Source organism: Balaenoptera physalus (genome assembly GCF_965194825.1).
Source record: "Balaenoptera physalus genome assembly, chromosome: 3".
NCBI lineage: Eukaryota > Metazoa > Chordata > Mammalia > Artiodactyla > Balaenopteridae > Balaenoptera > Balaenoptera physalus.
In genome coordinates, this window is record NC_138890.1 from 67,875,659 (window position 1) to 67,886,167 (window position 10,509).

A 10,509-nucleotide genomic window follows, 5' to 3' on the forward strand; every position below is an offset into this window, starting at 1 on the left:
TCTGCCTCTTCTCCCCTGAACCCCCAGACAGGAGGAAGTGCACCTGGGCAGGGTGCAGGGGAACCAGAGAGGGAGGCACTCAGAGCTAAAGGGTCAGTGGGACCCCAACGGTCAGGTGGCAGACTGAAGCCACATTCAGTGATGCCCCAGTCTCCATCATTCAGGTCAGTCTGTGCCACCTCAGGGCCACACTGGCTGTCCTTCCAGTGGGTCCCTGCCTACCCACCTGTTTCAGAGAAGAGCTCTGTCCTGGAGTAGTGTGGATAACCCAGAGGTATGCAACATTTGAGCTGGTCTTCTTTTCCTCCATGTATTCATTTTTTCTTTTTCAATAGGATTCCAAATCCCCCTAAGCACAGACACTTTATAGTAAATTAAAAAAAAAAAAAAAGAATTACTGCACACATTTTCGCATCCTTTATAATATACAGGAGACTTTTTCTGTCTGACTTGTCTTTTTTATGTTATTCCTGGTCTACTTTAATAAGAAAGATTTCAGTCTGATCTAATTCAAAATCTACATTGCACCTTCTCTTTCTCTACCTTCATTCATCCCTTTAATGACTAGGCATTAGAAAACGTGCTGGAAAAGGGCTCTTTAAATAATCAGAGTGTTACTTGTTACTTCAGGTAGTTAACAGCTTGTTTAAATGAACCTGGGCATGTTGAGTCAGGATCAGGGCATGAGAGGCTGAGGTTACAGTGTGGGTAAAGGTTTAGAGGTAGGAAGCAAGGTGTGTGGTTCCTCTAGGAAGCCACAGCGCTTCTGTTACCTGGAGCATCGAGGAGGTGGGTAGCTGTGGGAGAAAGGAAATAGAAGCACTGGGTGGAACCAGGCCTTTTATGCTACCCTAATGATCTGGACAAGGTCCAGAAGACCCTGAGGACTGGAAAATTAAGTATAAACCAACCTGGTCATATCTGCATTTTCTAAAACTCATTCTGGCTCCCCAGTGGACCACAGATTGCCAGGGTGTGGGTTCCAGTGTGTTAAATCATCAGGCAAGAGAGTTACTAAGACCTGAGTAAAATTGAGACACTAGCAACAAAGCATTTGTTCAGAGAGTGCGGTTTATTTTCACAGATGTATAGAAACCAGTTTAAAACCTGAGATACAAATGAACATGCCCCCAAGTCCCCATCTTGAGTCTTGTTCAGAAGGAGCAGGACATGGCTCCTCTGCTAAAATAAATACCCTTCACATGGCACAAGGTAATAAATAAATACATAAATAAATAGTCTCAATAGAATAAAAATGAGAATAATCACAGAAGGACAAATGGGGGCTGCACATTCCAGGAATTAGATAATTAACAATTAATCTGACTCCACAGGAGAAAATGAAATTCTTCCAGTCCCGGACTATGCGAGAGACATCCGAGAAAATTAGGACAATCTGCTGTTACTGATGTTCCGAGGCTCCAGAGAGGGAGCTGAGCTTCGGACTTCAGACGTTAGGGCTCTATGTGTTCTTACAATTCAGAGAGTCTCTAATGGCAGACAGATATTCCTTCAATTTCACCCGGAAATCACCCAAGTTATCCTTCTCAGTAAGGATTGGCTCTTCCTGTGAAGAAACCAAGAAGGTGGCATTAGATGGAGCCAGGTTGGAAGGTGGATGACAGGCTGGGGTCAGGTCATGGCTGAGGGCATCACCTGCAGGGACATCTAGGGGGCAACTTACCGTGGACATGGCTGTGGGCAGGATTGGCTGGATTTCCTGTGGGAAGAGACCGAAGCAGACAGTCAGAGACTTGCCTGGAAAAGGAGCAGGACCTGCTACCCTCCTCCCCAGAGGCAGGGCAGGACCAAGGCAGGGATCCCAAAACCCTTGACAGCTTCACCTACCTTAAGATTTTTCGTGATTTTCGAATCCTCTCCAAGGGAATTTGTGGCAAATGTCAGGAATTCTTCCAGGTTTGGCCTCCGGAGGCTTGTTTTCTAAGGGGACAAAGAATTCACGTAAACGGGGAAAGGTTGGAGAGTGTCCTTCCCATGGCTGGGCTGAAGTCATCCCCACAGTTTTCCAAGCCTGCTTTCAGGGACATCCCTGGACAATCCCCTCCTTGTCCCCTTCTTGCCCCAGGTGGGTCCCTGAACTGCTCCGAAGGGCACAGGCCGAGAGGTGAGTGCACACCCCAGGCAAGCCTTATGTCACCCACATCCCGAGCCCCTGGCTCCTGTGAGCTGCATGAAGGGCCTGGGTGGATCTTTCTGCACTTGGGGAGAAAAAATTTCCCAAAGCAGGCTCTAAAAAGGCAGAGTGTTGGCCAAGGGAAATATTTGCAGCAAGAGGCCTTGACTGAATTAAGGGCTCCTAGAAATCAGGAAGACAGTCACAGAGGCTCCAGCATGGAAAGAGGTGCAGTGTGTGAACAGTGAGTGCCTAAGAGAGGGGGAATACAAATGGCCGATAAACTCAGGAGAGATTCCACCTCTTGTTTGACCCGAGAAATGCCATGCAAGCAAAGGTGAGATAACCACTTTAGGAAAAATAACTATAAATGATGATAACTAGGGCTGGTCAGAGTTGAAAATATGACAATTATTCAAGGAAAAGGAGGGAAGCAAGCACGATCCTGAGGGAAATTTTAGTCTGCCAGCCCAGAGGATGCTCCACTGAAAACTGAGCTTAAGGCCTTTGATATTGTTCACCTAGAACTGCCTTTTTATTTTGTAATTTAAAAAAATCATTTTCATTATTATAGCCATGACTGGGGAGATGTATTGAGCAGCTGCTAAGCACCAGACACTGGTCTGGGAACTTGACGCACAGTGTGCATTTAATCCTCACAACAACCCCACTGAGATAGGTGCTGTTAACCCTATTTACAGATGAAAACACCGAAGCTAGTCAAGGTGGAGTGACATGCCTGAGGTCACCAAGGCAGGAGGTAAATGGGGACCCACCCAAGTGCACCCATGTGTGGGGCTGAACTCTTACCATCAGCCTCCTCTTCTCGTTTGAGTTCAAGGAGTCCTGTAGGGGCAGAGGGAGAGAGCCCATGAGTCCTGTTGGCCTGAGGCACCTGCCAGCCCTTCCCTGCCCCTTGCCAACCTTATCCCAGCTACTCACTTCTGAAGCCACAGGTAGCTTGTCTAGCTCATTTGTAATTTCCCGGATCAGGTTGAGTTCATAGCATTGTTGAGTTCCTGGTGTCTTGACTGTTGCCCCTTGTGCTTGAGGGGCTTGGAGTGCGAGCAGGAACAGGAGCCGATGCAGGATGGGGAGGCTGCTCATGTTTGGGCTGCCAGGATGGATTCTGTCTTGTCCGGGCCCTTCGTGGCGTTCTGAAGTGTCTGAGACAGCAGCCGTCTTTTATGCAGCGTGCCCATGCCGCGGGGGTGTGGCGGGCGGGCTTCGGAAGAATCCTTATCTGACATGGAACCTCCATAGCAAACCACAGACTTATTCATCACTTTTTAGTGCTCAAAATCAGTGAAACTTGGAAAAAAAAAAAATTACAGAGTATCTCCTCATCTTGTCAGGGAGGCTAAGAGACAGGCAGGTCACTGGGCAGAGTGGGGACAGGTAACAGGACCTCTCTGACAGAGGAGCGGCCCCCTGACTCTGAGCTCCCTTGAGCCTCCTGCCCAGTGGGACCTGGTCCTGCCATCCCCTGGACAGCCCTGACCCTCTGCTGCCCGCCCCACCTGGCACTGCCTGGTTCTGCATGGGTGGCAGGTGAAGCCCCAATGGAACAGGCAAGAGTTTGTCTGGCAGCTGGTCACATGGCTAACCATCCACCTGTGGGCTCGTCCACTGAGAGCACATCTCTTGATACCCACTCCTAACGCTGAATTACTGGTGTTAAAGCCCCCAGTGGTTTGCCTCCCGGGCTTTGGGCAGCTTCTCCTCTACACTCTCTGTTCCTGGCGGGTGGCAGATGGAGCTCAGGCACCAGACGCCCATTCTCTTATTGGTGTGATAACAGCACAGCCCAACTCTACCCTGTGCTGTGGGATGTTAGCCCCTGGTGGAGGCCTGGCTGCAGGCCCTGGGCAGTGCCTCTGGTAGTACAGAGGAGCTGGGCTCAGGGGCCCGTTGATGGGGGCCCTTGAGGAAGATGTCACTGGGAAATAGGAGGAGGGGGCTGGCCTGGGGAGGTTTAGGTGGTGGGATTGACATGGTCTGAAGAGCGAGGGAAAGGAAGAGAGGTTTCATGCTGGGCCTCTGGTGATGGGGTCCAGTGACCAAAGGAGAGAGTTGTGTCTCATGGGTCTGGATCCCAGTCTGTGCTGAAGTGTGATTTGGCAGATGCAGGCCAGAAGGAAGGGTTTGCTGAACAGGGCAGAGGGCAGGGATAGACCATGGGGGTGTCCACAAAGGACCAGAGAAGCAGCAGCCAGGTGGGAAGCAGGCAAACTAGGAGGGTGGGGGGCCTAGAGGGCAGCCCCTGAAGGAAGAGATAAACTGCTGCCCCATGGGGCATGTCAGGCCCTGACACAGGCCCAGGGCAGGGGGTGTTGGTAAAGGGATAAGTGTAACAGGGACATGGGGAAGAGTTCTTTGAGATGATTGGGGCTGTGGTGGTGGGGGAGAAGAGAGACAGGATGGAAATGCCAGGGGCTGGGGTGCAGTGTGATGTGATCCGTGTGGGGAGATGAAGGATAGGAGGTTATGCTGAGGCGGGGGAATTTGGGTGTTTCAGGCTTCTGAGCAGAAGGAGATCTGGTGAAGACAAGGACCAAGATGTGGTTGCAGCAGAGGCAGGTGAAGAGGCTGTGGTGCAAGGAAATGTCATGAGAATAATGCCTGTGGCCGATATACGTGGCTCCTAGTTCAGCCCTTGGGTCTGGGCCCAGAGCATCCTCAAAAAGCAAGGGGAGTGTCTCAAAGGCATGAGTGAAAAGAGGCGACAGAAACAAGTAGGGAGCCTTAGGACTGGGTACCCACTAAGAACGATTAATTCAACAAACTTTTACGAAGCACTTGCTTTGTGCAGGCACTGTGAATAAAGCAGACACAGTTCCTCTCCTTAAGAGATGCACCATCTTGTGGGCAGAGACAGACATAAAGCCTTCCTACTCAGCTTGGACCTCAGACCTGCAGCTTCAGCATCAGCTGGGGGCTTGTGTGAAGTGCAGACCCTCAGACTTCACCCCAGACTTTCTGATTCAAAAATTGCCTTTTGACCAGGTCCTCAGGTGATTCACATGACATTTAAGAAGCTCTGATTTAATTGCCAAGATATAGAAGCAACCTAAGTGTCCATCAACAGATAAATGGTTAAAGAAAATGTGGTACATATATATACCCAGTGGAATGTTACTCAGCCACGAAAAATAATGACATTTTGCCATTTGCAACAGCATGGATGGACATGGAGGGCATTACGCTACATGAAATAAGTCAAACAGAGAAAGATATACTGTATCGTATTACTCACATGTGGAATCTAAAAAAATACAACAAACTAGTGAATATAACAGAAAGGAAGCAGACTAACAAATACAGAGAACAAACTAGTGGTTACCCGTGAGGAGAGAAAAGGGGGGAGGGGCAATATAGAAGTAGGGGAGTAAGAGGTACAAACTATGAGGTATAAAATAAGCTACAAGGATATGTTGTACAATATGGGGAATATAGCCAATATTTTATAATAACGATAAATGAGTATAACTTTTAAATTTTGTGAATCACTGTACTGTACACCTATAACTTATATAATATTGTACATTAACTATATTTCAACTTTAAAGTGTGGAAGAAAAATAAGAATTAAAAAAAAAGTTCCGATTTAAAGTATTCAGCTCAGGCAGGGGCGGGGGTTCATATCCCAGAGACCCAGGGCTGCTTAAATACTCAACTGTGGTTTGGTATTACATTCTATATAAGAGTTTTGGGACCTGTGCACACACACAAAAAATGTGATTTCTTGTAGAGAAAAACCTCTTTTTTATGTAAATGAGCTTTCTGAGGGAATTTTAAAGCTATGGAGGCTGAACATTCCTGCAAGCCTTCTTAAACAGTCCTGACTTCACGTTGTATTGTAGCAAAGAAAAATTCTGAGTAGTGTTATTGTAAATCTTGACCTTTGTAGTTTGCCTCTTGTTTTAAAAATAGTTATAAAGTCTATGAAAGGAGGAGGCTTAGGCTTCATGCTAGGAGCACTGGAAGCATTGTGGGGTTTTCAGCCAGGGACAGGTGTGGTCCCTGGAAGGTTTGGGTCCCAGGAAGCCCAGTCTAGCTACTGTGGGGAGAATGGCTGGGAAGATTCAGGACAGCAGGTTGGCCAGTGAGGAGGCGGGGAAGTTCTCTGGACCACAGATAGTGGGAAGGCTGGAGCTGGTTGATTCTGGTGGGGATGGAGAAAACCAGATGCAGGTAAAGACTCTATCAGCTAACTTCCACTGCCGGGCACACAGTTCTTATTATGGGTTAATTCATTTAATCCTCACAATGAGCCTGAGGCAGGGACGATTATCATCCCCATTTTACAGAAGAGGAAACTGAGGCTCAGAGAGGTTGAGTTCATGCAGCTAGGAAGCAACATCGCCCAGGGCTGAATGCAAGCAAGTCTGTCTGACCCCAGAGGCTGAGCACCCACCATGACAGCACTGGAAAGTGACAAATTAGGAGGTGATGCCGGGTGGCGGGAGGGGGACAATAGGGTAAGGATAAGATGTGGCCACTGGGATTATTGACAAGGAGGCCACTGGAGCCTCTGGGAGAGCAGTTTTAGTGTATGGTGGGGGCAGAAGCCGGTGGCAGTGGGCTGAGGAGTGAAAGAGGGTGAGACAGAGAGGGCAGGCAGCTCTTCGAAGATCTATTCTGAAGAGAAGGAGAGAAAGGCAGCTAGAAGAGTCAAGGGGTCAGAGAAGGATCTTTCCAGGCAGGGAAACTCGAGTATCTCTCTGCTGGAGATGAGCTGGGACTAGGTGAGAGACCTGGATGTTGGGCCAGTGCAGTGAGTGCCTGAGGGGGATGGTCACAGGGAGGGCTCCCGACATCAGGTATCACACGCCCACCTGAGCAGAGAGCTCAGGGGAGGGCTGCCTGGGTGGGCCCAGTCTGGGAAGGTGCAGTGGGTTTGGTGGCAGGAGGGGACAATGGCTTCTGTGTTCCCTGGGAAATAGGAGGCCAAGTCAGCCATTGAAGAATGGAGGGTGGCATGGTCGGGGAATGTGAGCTGACTGCCAGGGATGACCTTGAGGGCTGACATCCAGGGGTCAGAGGGTGAAGAGGTTGGGACAATACAAGGCTTCGCTGGGCTAGAGTGTAGAAAGGCAGGCCCCTGAGGCAGGGTGAAGGGGCCACGAGAGGAGGCCATGAAGGGCTGGGAAGGGAGCAAGGATGGCGCATTTGTGCAGGGAACAGAGTCGCATTCCTCCAAGCAAATGTGATTCAGAAGGGCTGCCCAGCTGCCCCTGTGGAGGACAGGTGGGAACCTTCCACAGAGCTTCTGCAGCTTCTCAGGGGAAGCAGGCGGAGCCTGGGCCTCCTCCAGGAGTCTCCGTTGAGGTTTGCCTTGACTCTAAAGAAGCTGCTTCAGGTGAAATCACAGGAACCCTCCTTTCCTTGCCTGCAGGCACAGTCCTGCCTGACCCCTTGGGAGAGGCCTGGCCCCCTGTAAGAAAGTGATCTCACCCCAGGCACCTGCATCAACCCAGCCCAGGGAAAGCTTCCTCCACAGGCTGGCTGATTGTGATCATGAAGGGAAATGAGCTAAGGGTGCCCCGCCCTGGGCGGGCACAAGGGAGGCCCTGCTAGAGCTGGGGCAGGAGAGCCAGCCCAGAACTGCTGCCTGGGGTCTGTAGGATGAGACCCTGTGGGTTTCAGAGTGGGTCCTTGAGCCCCATCCTACAGACCTCTGCAGGCCTGGCTTGGTCCCGCCTGCTGCCCAGATACATTCAGAGTGGGGCACAGTGTCCGAGGTCCTGGCCGCTGGGGCCCATTCATCCAGAGGTTCACTCCTGCTGCTTCCTGTCACTCACCCCCATAGGCCTGGTGGAGTTTCTGGGTGCCTACCGCTGGCAGGGACCCAGGACTCTGTCATCATGACTAGCTCCTCTGTCACCCTCTCCATTGCATCATGTGTCAGATTTAGTTTCCACATGACCTCACTTGCACTTCCGCTGGTGGCTCTGACCACACCGCCTGGTTTTGTCAATACAGGAGGCAGCTCAGGGCTCCTGGCTGGCCAAGCAGTGTCATCAGTTTCACGTGTCCACCTGAGCAGAGAGTGCAGGAAGGAGCCTTCTGGGTGGGCTCAGATGGAGAGGACCGACTTCCTGTCCCACCCAGCTCTGTACTCCTTCCCTGGGGCCTGTACAACCTCAACCTCTGCACCCTCAGCATTCTATCCCATGCTGCAGGGATGCGGCCTCCTTGGGGCACATCTGTGCTGAGTGGACCTCCTCCCCAAGCTCAGTCTAATAGAGAAGACAGATGGAGAAGCACAGTTTAGGATGATAAGCCTGGTGGGGTCTGGGGTGGGGTAGGAAAGGGAAGCCCAGAAGTGGGGCAGCTTCTGCCATCTGGACTGTGGGGGAGGACTGGAAGAAGGGACACCTAACATCTCAGGGATGGTCTTGAGCCAGGCAAGTCGCAGAGGAAGTGCTCCCAAGTAGATCTGGGTTTGGGGATGCAGATGTTCTGTCTGTTGACCTCAACCCTACTAGCCACTGCTCCAGTATCCGGGGAACTGGGGGTGGCCATGTCATTCTTGTTATTAATGTATAGGCATTTGGTGCCTGTCACTCTCTTGTTGCTCACCTGGAACACAAAGACTTGGGACATGCATTCATTCCTACTGTGTTCATTATATTTATCCCAGACAAAACCAGGAGCCAGGGGAGGGACAGGCATATAGGGCCCTCAGCCCCACAGTCCCCGTTCTCAAAGAAGCTGCCCCAAAACTGTGAGGTGACAATGTTGGGACTTAAATGCTAGTAACACAGTGTTCCAGGCTCTTTAAAAATATAGTTGACCCTTGAACAACATGGGTTTGAACTGTGTGGTTCCACTTATACATGGATTTTTTTTTTAATAAATATATCGGAAAAAATTTTGGAGATTTGCAACAATTTGAAAAAATTGACAGATGAGCTGTGGAGCCTAGAAATATTGAAGAAATTAAGGAAAAGGTATGTCATGAATGCATAAAATATATGTGGATACTAGTCTATCCTTATGTAGGCATAAAGTGAGTGACATTTAATATAAAATTAATAATGTGTTAGTTTTCTTACTGTTTTATAACTTTGCTTTCAAAGAATCGCATTATGCTACAGTATGCCTCTCGTAATTGGAGAAATTTTGTATCAGCATATCGTCACAGATTTGTGGTTTTTAAAAAATGTAACAGTGTTTCCAATACTGTATTATGAATATGACTGTAATACAGTATGCCATGACAGTTGTATAATGGTTTATTCATTAGTGTATAGGCTAGGCTACCATGAAGCAATCCTGTTGATTACGCTGGGCTACAATAAAGCAATCATATTGCTGCTTCTTCATTATCAATGCATGAATCTTTATACCTGTAAAAAAGTATGAATTTCTTTTTCATATTATCTTTTCATTTTTGATGTCTACTGTTAGTAATATACGTAACATCGACAGTGTTTGGTATCACATAAGACAGCATTGTTGTAGGTACTGACAGGCAGACAATTCATCTTAGAAACACAACATAAACTTGTGGAATCAATAAATACATTACAGTACTGTAAATGTATTTTCTCTTCCTTATGATTTTCTTAACATTTTTTTCTCTAGGTTACTTCATTGTAAGAATACAGTATATAGTACATATACAAAATAAGTGTTAACTGACTGTTTATGTTATCAGTAAGGCTTCTGGTCAGCAGTAGCCTATTAGTAGTAAAGTTTTTGAGGAGTCAAAAGTTACATGTGGATTTTCAACTGTGGGGATGTCGGTGCCCCTAATCCCTGTGTTGGTCAAGGGTCAAGTGTACCCTTCTACGTGTTTGAGGCTTCACACAGATTGTTAACCACATAGAAGATGTTCCCAGGCAGAATCTTGTCTGCCTCTCAGGCAGAGAGTGGGAGGCCTATGAGGATGGGGGCAGAGAGTCGGAGCTGTCAGAGGGCAACAGGACCAGATCCCAGCCGGGAAGAGGCACAGATAAGCCTGGGCGAGCTCAGAGCCAGGCTGCCCTCTCACCTGTGCTCACTCTGTCCGGTGGGCAGTGGCTCTTATCTTCCTTGGTAAGGTGAAGTGAAAACCTTTGAGGGAATTCCCCGGTGGTCCAGTGGTTAGGCCTCCACGCTTTTACTACCGAGGGCACAGATTTGATCACTGGTCAGGGAACTAAGATCCTGCAAGACTTGCAGCCAAAAAAAAAAAAAGAAAAGAAAAGAAAGAAAGAAATGCTTTGAGAACAGTTTTTCAAGTTTTACTGATCTTGAGTACCAGAAAATGATGCATAGGTTGATTTGTTTGTCATGGAGGTTCTATATCAGAAAAGGGTATCAGCCCGTCTGGGGCTTCTTCACACACCCCACCATCACCCCATCTCCCAACCTCCCCCCAACTC

The 10,509-nt window shown here is 48.7% G+C and overlaps 1 protein-coding gene across 1 annotated transcript; it reads right to left on the minus strand.

Annotated features, from left to right (window-relative positions):
• Window positions 1–1,462: 1,462 nt before the first annotated feature.
• Window positions 1,463–3,241, minus strand: LOC309657702 (interleukin-3-like; the record flags this gene model as incomplete). The annotated part of the gene is made up of 3 exons (XM_082455524.1): window positions 1,463–1,720; window positions 1,849–1,941; window positions 3,077–3,241. 3 exons carry the CDS (start codon window positions 3,239–3,241, stop codon window positions 1,463–1,465), a joined length of 516 nt encoding a protein of 171 aa, XP_082311650.1.
• Between the last annotated feature and the right edge of the window lie 7,268 nt (window positions 3,242–10,509).